The sequence below is a fragment of the Fringilla coelebs genome (assembly GCF_963513975.1).
Source record: "Fringilla coelebs genome assembly, chromosome: 1".
Lineage (NCBI taxonomy): Eukaryota > Metazoa > Chordata > Aves > Passeriformes > Fringillidae > Fringilla > Fringilla coelebs.
The window spans coordinates 130,659,249-130,674,607 of record NC_140028.1 but is presented as its reverse complement, the minus strand read 5'-3'; the positions used below and the strand labels follow the sequence as shown (position 1 = coordinate 130,674,607).

Genomic DNA, 15,359 nt, shown 5'->3' with positions numbered 1-15,359 from the left:
AGGCTCTTATTTCTTGAACTATAGAGACAGTTGAATTACTTCATGGCAGGAAGAGGTTGCACCTTAGGAACTTGGGAGACACTACAGGTGTTATCTGCTATTTCAAAAGGACTTGTTTGTTGAAGTAATGTAGCCCTGCTACCTCTTCTGTCCCCTGGGAAGGTGAGGAATCTCTGACCTATGTGGTGTCCCCACAGAAGGAAGAGCATCACTGCTGTGATGGACTCTTGGGGAATGTAGGTGAACAGGTGGGGGGTGAATTCATGAATGCATTGGCTCTGGCCCATCCTTGCAGTATTTAAAAGATGTGCAAGTGTGGCAGGTGGGCTTGGCAGGACTGGGTTAATGGTTGGTCTCAGAGGTCTTTTCCAGCCTAAACAATTCCATGGTTCTATGGCTGAGACCTGGACCTGGCAGCTGCTTTTCAGGCAGCTTAACTCTGATTGTTTATAGCTTTATCTTAAAATTATACAGGAATACAGATTTTTTTTTTTTTTTTCTAGACTCTGATTTGGGTATGTAGGCTGAGACTGTGATATGCATCACTGTGTTCCCCTGCCTACAGACTCAGTGGGAATACAAATGAGCAAAAGAGGTCTGTTTATTTTGGTATGTGCCCTGTTTGACTGCTGAAGGATTAAGCTCTCATGACACAATGCAGAATGCAGAAACATGATGGAAAAGCTGGAGCTAGTAACAAACAAGTGGATTTTGCTTAAAATGTTTGAGAATCCCTAATACTCGACTTTAATGCTTGGCTTCTTTGTTTTGCCAAACTGTTTCTGAGATATTTCCTTAACTGTAGTTGAAGTTGGTACATTTAAGATTGTATTGAGCTATTTTAAATGATGCTTTATACTCAGAATTATTTTGCTCAGTATTTGTCACCAGCTGCATGTGGCAACTAGTAGAGGTTGGGGGGTTTTTATGCGTTTCCTGAGATACATTTCAGCTTTTAAAATTATTTCCCCTGCTGATCACAATGATGGAATAAAACATTCCTTATTTTAGCATACTGTTCGGAGAGTCTAAAAGATGCATACCTGCCTGAAAAGACACAAAATCAGCCATTCCCTTCCTAAAATTTAAAGTAATATGTACAGTAATTTTCTTTCAGAACAATCCTGGTTTTTTTGCACTTTGGAGCAGGATAAATGGTACCAAGCCCTTGTCTTCCTATAAAACTCATTGCTTTTCTATCTTTTTGAGCATCTGGGGTTGTATTCCAGGAAAGTGAAATGAAATGGGCTAATTCCTTTTACTGGATGATGGATTTCTCTTTCTGTAGTCAGATAAAAATGAATCCCTGGGGTGAAGAGGCAGCAGAGTGAAGAGGACTGTGTTATTGAGGGAAGTGAAGCAGTATTCTCTTAGGCTGGGCTTTTTTGTTTATAGGAGAAACAGCCAAACAGTCATTTTTTTCTGGCTGATGGTTGCATCAATAGGTAAATCTATTTGATTTCATGTGTTGCACATCAGACATATGTAATGAAACTCATCTTGGCATGTTCATTTTCTACTTCCATTCAGGCTAGGTTCTCATATTTTACTTCGTTGTATAAAACCAGAAGAGGCTGCTTACTGCATGAAATTCAGATAACTTTGAAGGGATTTATTTTAATGTTAAATTTTGGAGAAGTGGGCTGAGTAATTTACTGATAACACTGTAAAAAATGATGCAAGTTCCATTGACTCTGTATTTGATTAACACCTTGGATGTTTGCCATGCAGTAGGTGCAAAGCAATGGGTGGCCTTTGAATTCCTGTATCATTTCACTGTGTGATTGAGCTGAGGAAGGGCTGCCTGTCTGTGTATTGACATGTGTGTCTTCCTGCTGCCTCTTGAGCTTGTTTATAAATTTACCTGAACATACAGCAGTGAGATCTGGCTTCATCTGTGGCACATAAGTGTTGATGTGAGTTGAGAGTCTGGAGATGAAGCTGGTGACAGCACAAGGGAGCTGCTGCCAACCAGAGCCCCTTGCAAAGCAGTGTGGATGCCTTGCATTCCCCCACTGGGAACTCTGCATATTGCACTTAAGGGAAAAACCTGTGCTTTTGGCAATTTTCTGTGTTGGCGTGCTTTCCATCCTCTCCCACTGTGTTCGTTTGCCCTTCAAGGCAAAGAATTAAAAAAGATTCCCTCAGTTAGAGAGATGTGATCTGTGACTGCTGCTAGCACGGCACGTGTCTGTGTTTTGAGAGGCGTTCCAGTGGTATCTCAGCTGTGATCTTGATCTGCCTCTTGATTGTCCATGTGATTTTTCACTGTACCTTTACCTTTTGTGCACCTTTACTGAATTGCATGTGCTCATAGTATTGCAAAAACGTGGACAATTTGTAGCAGCTTCATCAAGATATTTTTGTCTATTTTCCCTATCACAAAACTACGTCATTTCAACTTACCCTTAGTAAAACACTTGTTTTAATGAATTCTCATTCTTATCCTTTTAAACTATTAATATGAGAGATCAGCAGAGCACAGAGCAGAGCACAGTGGAAGCTGGTGCTGTCAACCAGAGCTCAGAGGCTGCTGATATAGGACAGTCCTTCCATCCAGGCACCTCTCCCATTTCAGTTCAAAATCTGAATTTTTGTTTTCAAGGTGACTCCAACTCCAAGGTGACTCCAACTTGTATCCAAAGATGAAATGTATTTTTTTAGGGAGCCCAGGCATTTGATATTTATCTCCATCAAAGGCAGTACCTTTTACTATTCACCTTAAAAGTCAATAGGGAGTTCATGGTGCAAAGTGGAGAGTAATCATGCTCAGGCAGGCATCGTGCTCTGTACTGGCCTTGTTTCCATGCTGTGTTATTCTGGAGGCAGCAGGAAATCTTTGCCTAATCAGGGGGAGCCACCACTGTTTGTTACTGGCATGATGTATTGCAGTGTGTGCTATGAATATAGCTGACCATAATATTTGATAAGTATGTCTGTGGATGGCTGCTCACAAGAAAAGGGATGGCATGTGTATTTTGATTCTTATCTTTATGATGCTGAAACCTCCACTGAAGATGGCTGACAGGCTTAATTGCTGTTCTGACTTTTGCTTTTGAAGTTGCAGAATTTCTTTTATTTGTCATAAAGTCTCTTTGACGCTGATTGTCTTTTATGTTCAATCTGCTGCAAGTGCCATAAGCTTGCAATGGTCAAGCTGCCATTTTTTATTCATTCCCCAAGCTTTATTCTATGCCCATGTGAGGTGTTGTGTTCACAGGCTTCCTGATAAGTTTCATGTACAACAGTCCAGTTCACAGGAAAGTTTTTCTTCATGTTATTTCTTCATGTTATTTACTCTGATTCATATTGCCTTAATGACCTAAACTTTCCTAACCTTTCCTTTATTTCTTGAAAATTGTGTGAAATTAGTGTCCTACAAATGAAATCCTCTTTTCATCTGAGGATAACAGATGGCTGGAAAAGGAATACATATTCATGGGTTACAAAAAGGCACTTTATGGTTACCAACTAGGCTTTCTTTTTTTCCCCCCCCCATTTTTTAACTTATTTCCTTAACTGATTTTTGTAGGCAAGTTACGACATGGGACTATAAAATGTTTTAAAAAAATCTCTAGCATTGTAAATCTTTAATAAAAATAGTAACTTAAAGTTGAATTAGATAGAAAACTAATGACAGCTAGATGTTCGACTAAAATGCCAAATGGTGGAAAAAATTATTAAAGTAGAGTAAGTACTAAAATAAATTACTAGGATTCTAACTAGAAGATGAATCATTGGCTATACTGATCACTTACTGAGTGAATTTCTCAACATTTAAAATAAAGATTGGGCAATTTTTTTCTCCATAGTTGAATATACAAAAAGAACATCATACTATATGTGCTGTGCTTCAACCTACAATGCAGTTTAAGAAGGTGACTTGGTATTATTACCTCGCATAGCAGGGGACAAAACTGAAGACAGTAAGTCTGTTATATTACTTACCCAGGACTGCCCTGGAAAACTTTGTAGAAAGACTAGGATAGAACACAGTTACAGTACATACACGTGTGGAGTTACTGGGCAGTACCTTATTGGCCATATATGCATGATTGGAGGGGTAGGCAGAATACTGAATTAATTTGCCAGCTGCCATTGTGCACCGTCGCGTTTTCCAGTTTGCTGATCAGTGGCATCTCAGCAGATCCCCTGTGACTGTCACTGTGCACAGTTGTGAGAGGCCCTGATTTATAAGGGACATCTCTATGTTTGTCTTACACTTCTCTTTCTGCGAGCACCAGTGGGGTGTGCAGAGATGTGAGGGCTGTCAGGAGGACGGTGCTCATCATTGCTGTGCCTGCTGCCCTTCCCAGGTGACTCCTTCCAGCAGGAACAGGTCGAGTACAGCCCCTGTGCTTGGATGAGCTGCTGGCTAGTTTGAGCTGATGTGAGCTGGGGCTAAGCTCTTGTCTTACCTGCTCCTGTTCGAGTGAGGGCTGCCACACTCTTTGTACGAGACTGCCTTGACTCCTAAGTTCCAGTGACAGCACTAATTAATGATTTAAATCCTTCATCTCCCATGAAACCCTTTGATCTTCTGTTTTTTCAGCCCTAATAAATGTCAGCATTATGAAGTATCTTTAATCCACTGCCTTCTACTAAGACAAGGTAACTTCTGTCTAGGATGAGGTTAAAAGATGGTGGGATTCAAAAAAAGTAATTCAGGGCCTGTTTTATTCCCTTGAGAATTTGTGTTTGGGCTTTAGCAGGACTGGGAGTGGCTTTTGTAAACTAGAAGTGTAAGTCCTTTTTAGTAAGAAAAATATAATATAAACCATGTTTACACTGAACTGTCTTTTATGTTAATGATTAAAAGAAGTGTTTCCCTCAATGTGGAATTAGTTATTCATTGGTAGAATAATCAGAGGTGACTAAACCTACAGTGAGTGTGCCTCTGTCAGGTTTCTTCAAAGGAAATTTCTGGCAGAGCCTGATTTCATTAGGCCTCCGTGGTCTCTTTGGAGTTTTAGGTGTCTGTTTATGACATTAGTATCACTACAGAGTAGATCTAATTAGATATTCTCAAGGTTTGATCATCAAACTTTGAGATTTTCCTGTAAATGAATATTTAACAATTGAAAGTTATTTTTCTTCATAAGAATTAGTTTCTTGAAATTTGTATCACAAATTTAGAGCATCATCCCAATACCAGCTACTGATTTATTTTCTTTTACAGAAATGTTCCCAAGCTTAGCACTTGCACAAATTGAGCTCAAACTCAACTCCAGCCAGGGGTAAAACTCAGTATTGAATAAACAGATTGAAATCAGAATTGGCAGATTTTATGTTAATTGACTCTTTTAAATGTGTATATTTAGAACATTTCTGTCATCTAAATATATCTGAAGAACTTGAGAAAATAGTGTTATTGTACTCTTTTATTCTCTATGTGGCATCATCAGCGTTGTCCCCAGTGAAGCCAATTAAATCATCAGTTACTTTATATTCATCAGTATTATATGTTCTTAATGATGCATTAAAGCATTAAATAATTTCCAATTTTCTCTACTTTCTCATAAATGGTCATTTTTAATAAATGTATTTATTTTGGTAGTGCTGATATATGCTAGTTTAGAAAATGCAGAATGATACATTCTATTAGCATTTTTTGTAATATCTGGCTCATTTGTATTTTTTATAATATGCAGACTTTTACTTTATGCTGCATAAAGCAATTTGGACTAATTTTTCTTTTGCTAATGTTGCATATATAATCAGAAAGTTATTAGAAAAATTATATAATGTTAAAGTGATGAGTTTCCATAAATTGGAAAGCTGTCCATCAGCTGTAGGTGTTTTGCCTAGACTAAAGTCGTTTTGTGTGGTAATTAGAGAGGCTTTATACTTCTGTATTTTCTCTGAAGGTGTTTCAATGAGAGAGAGAAAGCGAGTTAGTTTAGGAGGGAGGATGGCTTAGAAAATAGGAATTCTTTAGTCAATATTGTCCTTAATAGAAGCTAATGAGGCAGTTGACAGAATGGGCATAAGATGATAAGTGTAATCTTTGACACAGTGAAGTGTATTGTTTTGAGGAGGTGTGAAATTGTTTGCTTTGGACAGTGAGTAATAGAGGTGGTTTAATGAATCCTAGATGTTCAAAGAGTCAGCGGTGTTGCCTTCCCACTGGCTAAAAGGCAGTCTGCTTGTCAGTTCTTACTTGGATTGGAAAATAATGAAAATACTGAGCAGACTTTGAAAGTTATGGAAGACAAATGTGAAGCAATATCTGGAAGGAGTTCTGCTAACCTTATCTGATCACTTCTGAAGTCTGCAAAGACAGGTATTGATAAGTTGCAGAGGTAATTTTACCCCGGTTTCCTTTTTTCAGTGTTGTTTCTAAGGAAATTACTTTATTATTTTGACATGGCATCACAAGTTTTGGGGTGCAATTTCATGACATAGCTGGCTTGATCCCATGACACGTTGCTTCTCAGAAGGTGAACCCAGTTTTTATGTATTTGTTCGTGTTTTTTCTCTTTTTTTTTTCATGCCTTTATAATTTTTAAAAAATATTATTTAACTCTTTTTAGAAGAGCCAGTCTTCTATTTAAGCTCTCTAAGCAGTCTCATTGTAAAGTTCAGCAGAAATGAGAGCAAATACAAGGCAGTGTCAGGAGTGTGTGGCAAGGATTAAGCCACATAATTAAGGAGAAAGCTACACCGTGAGGCAGACCTTAGCTCATCTTTTCAGCATCATCTAACTGCACCCTGAGATTGCATCAGTGGGAGGATAATTAAAGGATGTGAATAAACACCCTCTCTCTTTAATTGATACTTCATAATTTCTCACATCTCCAGTTTTATATGCTCCTGTTTATGGAAAATTAAATGGAAAAAATATTTTAATGGCAGGTAGTAAATGACAATAAGGAGGCTGTTGTATTATGGAAATTATAGATTGGTATGTTGGAAATAAATTGTATTAAAGAGGAGAATGAAATCCCAGAGGAACACTGCTTGAGATTAGTTTGATTATTTTGATAGTACTAAGAGTTGCCATGATATCTGTCAAGATGATGACAGGTACCAATGACAAAGGGGTGATGATAACTAAAAAGCACAGCTCACCTACTGTGTTTAACTGTGAATTCTTTGAAACTGGTTCCATGCCATTGCTATTTGTGTTATATATTTCTCTTTATGAAACAGTGGAATGTAGAACTTCAGGCTAAAAAGAAAATATGCTACACAATGGTGTGTGTTTTTTGTCCTTCCCTACCAAGAGACTTCATATCCCTGTTTCCTTAATACCTCTGACCTGTTTTTTTCATTGTATTTTACATTGCCTTCTCAGAACAAGGCATCTGTTCTGTTCTTTATCTGCAAAATGATCTTGCTTTTCTTACTTAAATTCCTGCTGCAGTTATTTAATCTGTTGCAAAATATTCAAGTTTTTCAGATATCTAAGTAATATGTATATGATAGGTAGGGTGGTGGATATACAGAGGAATTGAAAACTACACATGTTTATGAACTGCATGTCTGCCATCAGTCCTTCTGCTTTTAACATGGTTCATTCTCCTGTCTGAGCATGACACATGAAGTTACTTGAGGCAAAGCTTATATTTTTCTGGTGCCAAAAGTCCTTTTTTGAATCCAAATTAAAAAATATGTAAGGTAATTATAAGGTGAAATCCAGGAGAGTTAAGCTGATAATTTCCTTTCAACAGTGACTAGTGGCCTGAGACTTGAACTAGTGCCAGCCTGAATATTATGACTAATTGGAAGGTGATGAGTAAACCATCTTTTGATAGCCAGGGTTTCTTAACTTGCTCAGAGTCATTGTGTAATGTTCTGTATAGGGCTAATGAGTTTTTGGTTATTATGAAAGAGGAATAATCAGAAGAAACAAGACAGTAGCCATCCGTCACTGAACTCATATAACTGCAAAAATTAAAAGCCTGAGGGAAAGATGAATTTAGAGTTGGTGGTTGTCCATATCATCTTGCTTTGAAAAGGTAATACATGTTCCAGGGCCATCCCTCCTGTAGTACAGTAGAGAATGCCTCCGTGACTACAGGAGTGTAAAGGCTCCAATGTGTCCTTGAGCTTGGTGGCTGTAAAGGTGAATTTTGCTTTTACAGAAATAAATCTTAATGATACTAATAACAATAATTCTTTAAAACTGTGTTATGCCTTTTTGGTAGTTTATCCATCACCATTGCTTGTCGTACACGGGGAGTCTATTGAAATTTCATGGTATGAGTTTATTCTTGAAGAGGGTAATGGATATCAGCTTTGTTCCATTTTTGTGAGATTTTATTTGGATAAACTGAACCAACTGGATTTTTTGTAAGGCCTGGAAGGTAATTAATGTGTGGTGAAATTTTGAATGCTAAAAATGAAACAAGATAAATAGATTTTACACTAAAATGACTTGTTAAGAACTTTTGTCTCTTGGAGCACAAAATATTTTTAAACTTAAAAATGAGAGCTATTATAATCTAAAACTAGCCTGGGCCATGTAGTCAAGAATATGCCTCAGGAACAATCCTGCCCTAGTGGGAAATGACCAGAATGACCTAAGAATTATTTCATTACACAAATTTTGTAGCTTTTTGAAGGCTATACTAATGTGTATCATGTAGTGGGAAGGGGGTAATCAGTGTAAATCTGGATATACTGCATGTGAAGTGATTGATGAAAATCATATGCCTTTTTCTTTGAACAGTTTGATCAAATAATGAACAGATATTTTATAACAGAAATTTTAAAATGTGTTACTTCTTAACAAAGCTCCAGTAACAAAGTGTGGTAGAAAGGAAACAGACTGACTCACAGAAAACTGAGATCATTTCTTGGATTGCATCTGAGTGTGAAAATATAAAGTTGACATTATGGAAGCTATGAAGTGCTTCTTACAGTGCTGTAGATGAATCACTGGCATTGACAGGAAGAAATTGAATAAGTACATGATAGGAAATAAGTTCTGTTATAAGATATACTGTTTCTGCTATAATTTTGGTTTTTCAAAATTTCTCCTTCCCCTCCCCTCTTTCCCTTTCAGGGTAAATGGAAAGCTGGTGGCATTGAAGGTGATTAGATTACAAGAAGAGGAAGGAACCCCATTTACTGCTATCAGGGAAGGTATGCTCTCACATTTAGTGATTCTATATGTGGGGTTTTTTTGTAATTGCATTGTGCTTCTTATTTCTGTGCCGTGCTGTAGTGAATAGCTTGAGAATTCAAATTACATGGTTACGTTCTCAGTAGGATGAAACTTTGATGCCTCAAAAACAAAGCCTCTGGTGTGGGAGTTCTTGTTAAAGAATGCAGCTCCGCCTGTGCTTTGGCTCCTGTTAGATTTACTACACAAATGAGTACTGGAGAGCATGTGTAAGGTGGGTGTGAGAAGTCGCTCTGGAAGATGAGGGAGCTGTGTAAGACGCACTTCTGGCCCGCAGGCAGCACCTAGGATGAAGGTAGATGTGATTTTTCATATATATGCAGCACGAAGCAATGACAAGCATTTCTTGATAAAGGCAATCAAAAGATCATGGAGCTGAACTGCAGGCACTTTTGAAGCCGTGTGTGGTTTGCAACAAGCTTGTGTTTGTTTTTCCTTCCCCATGGACTCTAAGTTGTGTGGCCTGGGAATGATTCTTTTCTATCGTGCTTGGAGATGCCTGTTAAGCTTTCTGCTCCATCCTTTATCCTTCCTTGTCAGCCTCTCCTGGTCCCTAGTGACGGCTGCTTTATCTGAGTCTGTCTGTATTGAGCTCCTGTGCAGAAATTGCTGGATATGCCCTCTTTGTGTGGTCCTGCTCCCTTAGAAGGTACTAAAAATCAGCCTTGGTACAGAAATAATAAGCAATTTACCATCACAGCACTGATTCAGACTCAGCTGAAACTGATAACAAACTAAAGAGATGAAACTGCTCCGACTTTGAGGGACCTCTTAAAATTGTACTATAACCCTGAATCCCAGGGTGAGATGAGCCAGGGAGTCAGTGGAACATCAGCCCTCACAGGGTCCACAGCTGGCCCTCCATGTGAGATGTCTGGCCTCGTGGCCATGAGAGCCCCAGACACAGCAGCTGTAGCTCCCTTGTGCCTTGCTTGTGCAGCCATCTGTCTGATGTATGTCTGTCTGTACAATGAGCCCATTCTGGAATGGCCTGGCCAAAAAAACCCCATGTTTCATGTGATTGACATCCTGAAGTCACTAAACTACTGTGGATTTCCATCCCAAGACTGTGTGCATTTTAAAGGTGGCCCTTTCATGAAGAAGGGAAAACCGTGGGTGGCCAATTTATGAAGGGATTTCTGCAGTTCTTCTCTACTGCTTCATCTGAGTAACAATTATTGAATGATCTGACACATTTATTCATAACAATATCTATTTTATGTGCGAGCTGTCTGTCCCTGCAGCTGTGCTGTGATAACGAGGTGTGCAGAGGGTTATGGGTGCAGCTTTCAGTATCTGTAATGCTGAGTTCAAGTTATAACAGTCTGTTTCAGTGGTTCAAATGTTTATTGTTCTTCAGGTTTGTGGTTGATATGGTACTGACTTAATGAGAGACTAGTAAATATGGCTTTCTTGTGCCTTTTTAGTGACACTTAAAAGGTTTTATAATGTGAGCTTGGTCTAGATGAAAGTTTATAGCACTATAACTGTCAAATGCAGTATAATCCCTTTTCCTTCATAAATACTGTGTTTTTTGAGCTCAGTATACAGAAGTATTTGTTAGGAACAAGAACAGAGATTTTTCCCACTTGATATGTTAAAATTATAAAGGCACAATTGGATGAAAATACTTCTCACACTGTCGTTGGAGAGTTTTCTTTTTAGCTGTGACTACAATACTGTGGTTGAAGCCAGTTAAAACCCTGCTGCTTTAATAGTAGTAGAATAAAGGTCTTGTCTAGAAAAGCTCTTGAAGTTAATAATTAATACCAAATTAACTATGTGGTGTCTCACTGATTATGATAGGACTCTGTGCATCCATTATATTTTTAAGTCTTGATCTAAGTTGAGACTAGATCCAAAGAGTATTGGGATAGTAAAAAAGTTTTTTCTTGACTCTTGTAGACTCTTGGTTAGGTGAGGTCACATTTGGGTTATAGGCTGTTTATGGGGGTTTTTTTGGTAAATGAAATCTCGTCTCCTTGATAGTGAAATTTCATTCAGGAGCTATCAGTATAAGTACGATGTTGTATGTTTTATGTCATGTAGATATCACACATACCTGATATGTAAGATGGAAAGGGGGAAAAAATCTGTATTAATTTAGGCTTTGACTTTTCTGTTGTTGGTTTTGATTTTTTCAGAAACAAATATTAGGACCAGAAAAGTAAGGAAAGCTGTATTACAAATGTAAATTTCAGAAGGTGACATCATTGCTGCTGTTACTGTCAAATACTACATGCCTGTAGTATTTGACAGTAGCACTATGGCCGCCACAGCCATGGGCATCACTAGCAGCACCTTAGGAAGCTGTTCCTTTCCTCTTGGCAGCTGCTCATGTATCTTGGACATGCTGAGTTCTGTAATGCATCCGTGGCTGCTGTCAGCTACAAGGGTGGGCAGGAAAAAAAGGAAAAAAGAAATGCTTCTTGAGCTCTTGAAATGATCTGATAAGTTTGATATGGAAAAACAGCAAGAATGGGACACTGTGTTAAGCCATTTTCTCTTGATCTTTGATGACTAACTCAGGGCTCCAGTGCCATAATTTAGGCTGGGACAACTAGAACAAGGACAAATACCACTGAAGATGAGATCAACTTCTAATTGCAGTTATCTGAGGAATAGTGTTCCCCTAATGGAAAAATGCATATATGATGGTATGAGCCAGAGGTCTGTTGGAAGGCATTTCTTTCCAAACTCTTTCATAATGGAGAAACCAGGCAGGTTTCATCTTGGCTTGCTCCTTATTTTCTAATTTTCCAACAATGCAAGGAAAATTCAGGCAGAAGTCTAGTTAGTTCTAAATTAAAACCACTGTTAGAAAATTGTTTAACATTTCTCATGGCTCCTTGAGTAAAGCAGTGAGAGAAAACAGCATTTCTACAGGGTGCTCCTGAGGGGGACGCTGTGTGATGTTAATTTGGGGGAAGTTACAGGCTGAAATCCTAAGCAGTGGTCATGCTGAGGGAATGTTGTAGCTGCCTATGTACAGGAAAGCATATTGTTGCTGTTGTGACAGCAGCAGAATGAGCCTCAAAGTAAAACAAAGCTACAAAGGAAAAAGACTAAGGGAAGTGGGAAAATGAAGATAAATATGGAATGTGTGACTGTAGAGACAAGACCTAATTTGGTTGAAACAGTAAGTGGAAGGAAAAGTGGAAAAAAAAAAACTCCAACTGAAGAAAAAACCTAGTAAAGCTGCATAAGGAAAATCATAGTTAATTTTAAGGCCTGGGAGAGGTTTAGCTGAAGCTTCAATTAAAGCTTATAAAGTAAGTCTGCTTTTTCAGCAGAAAAGGGTTTGTGTCTTCTACCATCAAAGTTCCATAGATTTAAATGAAAATAGGTGAATGTGGAATATTTATTGGTGCAGTTCAGTTCACTATTGAATTGCTAGAACAAAATTTGAAGCGGCCTATGCTAAATGTTCTTTCAACTTGGCCTGAGTTAGATGTACCAGCTTACTCTATGCAGTTTATGGGATGTTTCTGAATTTAATTCACTTAGTCTGAGTTAATCTAATTTACTTTTGAAAAGCCCAAGGAAAAAAACAAAGAAAAAAAGGACAAAAAAAGCACAACTGATTTGGTGTATATACTTGAGTAGGATAAATCTATGAGATTTTATAACATTTATGTGAGTGATTCAGGCCACCATATTACTGTTGTGGGCTAAGTGTGCCTGCAACAGTGATATCTGAGACAGTGTGGAGTCTGAAAAAGTCATTTACATCCTATTTTCTCATTTAAAATAAATTTGGTAGTATACAGATTAGCAAATTATTTGTTTTCTGTGTTAGTGCAGTTGTGGTTTATCCTTTTACTGTAATGCTCATTATCAACTGTTCAGAGATGGTTCAGCATCAGACTTGAAGTATTATTAAACCCACAGCAGCCAGGAGAAAAGGTCACTGACCTTAACTTTTATCTCAGATATTTCATTCCCTTAATTTCCTGTAGAATCATATGTTCATCTAGGCTAAATAGTGAACTGTGTGGTAGATTCTAATTCTGGGAACAGCTTGATTTACAGTTCTGTAGTTATCTTTTTTTCATTCTGGGTAATAATATTGCTTATATCCAGCATGACAAAGATTTTGCTTTTTGGATACATATATAGACAAACATCCCTTGGCTTTATCAGCACCTTGCTTCTGAGGTTAACTTGCTTACTGTGCTCTTTTCTTGGGTAACTAAATTCCTTCTTCCCCATCCCAATCATGAAAACTTTTTGCATTTGTTTTTCATTTTCCACTCTTGAAAATATTGCTGTTTACTATAACAATAAAACTCTATTCCAGGGTTTTGGTGCATTGAAATGTTTCATTTCCCATAGGTCTGGATGGTGTTCCAAAGCATCATCAAGTTTTGTACCTATTTTTGTACTTTGTCATTTAAATGCCATGATTAGACAACTTCCAGTTTTTTTTTATTAATTACTGTATGGACGTGTTGTAATTTACATGTATTTGTACCAATTTGTGTTTTACACTTAAAGGTGCTCATGTGACAGAGTCTACATCTTTGATTTGACAGTTTCTTAGGTAATACTTTTCCATCTACTTCAATGTAGTCAAAGGCTGTGGTCTTAATGCCATGTGTGGATAGCAGCATGCAGAAATACAACATAAGTGCTCTGGAAGCATCTGCTGTTTTGCATTATAAAATTACAAAGAATACAGGAATTGCTTAATGATTATCTTTTAATTTTTAAAGAGCAGTTTATCATGCATTTTGAATAAGCTTATTTTGTGAGTTGAGGGAGAACACTTAGTGTATCTGAGTGCCAATATAAAGCATGGAAGAGGGATGCTTAACTCTTGGCCACAGAACATCTTCAGAAGTCTTCAAAGTCTGGGGCCTCTGCATCCTTATCTCACTGTGTGGTAGGAGGGAGTCAAGAGGAGGCTGCCAAGATGATTAGAGGGATAGAGCAGCTTTCCTATGAGGAAAGGCTGAGAGAACTGGGTTTATTCAGTCTGGAAAAGGGAAGGCTTAGGAGTTAGCAATTTCAGCTCTCCAGTAGCTAAAGGTTCCTACAAGAAAGAGCAGGAGGGACTTTTAACAAGAGCATGTGGTGACAGGACAAAGGGAAATGGCTTGAAACTGACAAAGAGTAGATATTAAGAAGAATTTCTTTACTGTGAGGGTTGTGAGAAATTGTGGCTGTCCCATCCCTGGCAATGTTCAAGGCCAGTTTGATTGAGGCTCTGAGCAATGTGGTCTAGTGAAAGGTGTCCCTGCCTATGCCAGGGGCTTGGAACTTGTTAAGGTCTCTTCTGACCAAGGCCATTCTATGACTATAATAGAAACAAAAAATGAAAACCTGAAACAGTATCTAAGAAAAAAGAGTTCACATTTATTACCCAGGATTTATATATTCTATATGTGTCTTATATATTATACTTTCTATATTATAATATATATACGCACACACACGCACCAGACAGCCTCTTTGAAGATGGGAGGTTTTTTGAGGCCCCCCTTTCTGAAACTGTCAGGCTGGAGAGGATAAATCTTTACAAACCTTTTATCTGTTGAAAATCAAAGTGGAATAACTACTATGAAAAGAATACAGGGAAGATCAGGAGTTTGCCAAGAGAAACACATTCACTCAAGTAAGAGCTAATTTATTGCCCAGTGTTCCTAACTGGTGCACAATGGAAAACAGTGATTGGTGTTAACAATGCTGCAAGTGATGTAAAGTAGCTGAGCTTTTGTATTATCCTGGAGAAACAGCATATTCTATACCCAAACCATCTAAGGAAGAGCTCCAGAAAATTGTATTTTGACTCAGTGGGTATAATTCTTGCAGCCTCATCTTGAATTATGACCTGAGTTATTGCAGGCACTCCCCAGCTCTGTGATGTGTAGCCTAATGGTCTTCACAACCCTGAAGTCAACAAATGACCTCATGGCACTGGTAGGATGACTCACAGTCATAAGCCTCCTATTTGTTGTATTAGAGTAGGTCTGGAAGATTGTATGCCATGAGTCAAGGTCACAGTGAAACAATATCTGGCAATGGTCTTTGAAGAGTCATTGGTTGATCTACTGGTAAAAGGTAAACATGAAAATTGCAGTGAAAATCCTGTCATCTTCCAGTAAAGATTTTTTTTTTTTTAAATTGGAAGTTAAATCATCCACTTGCATCAAGTAAATCTATTCATTTTATTCAGGGTTGGTTTGCATGGTTTTTTGTTGTGGGTTGTTTTTTCTTCCCTAATAAG

General features: G+C 38.0%; 1 protein-coding gene across 2 annotated transcripts in view; it reads left to right on the top strand.

Annotated features, from left to right (window-relative positions):
• Positions 1-15,359, top strand: part of CDK14 (cyclin dependent kinase 14) — a 310,575-nt gene that overhangs the window by 95,292 nt on the left and 199,924 nt on the right. For both annotated transcript variants that reach the window (XM_084221582.1, XM_084221583.1), the window contains one exon: positions 9,011-9,090. In XM_084221582.1, coding sequence (XP_084077708.1) covers positions 9,011-9,090 — 80 coding nt within the window. The remainder of the gene's footprint in view (positions 1-9,010; positions 9,091-15,359) is intronic.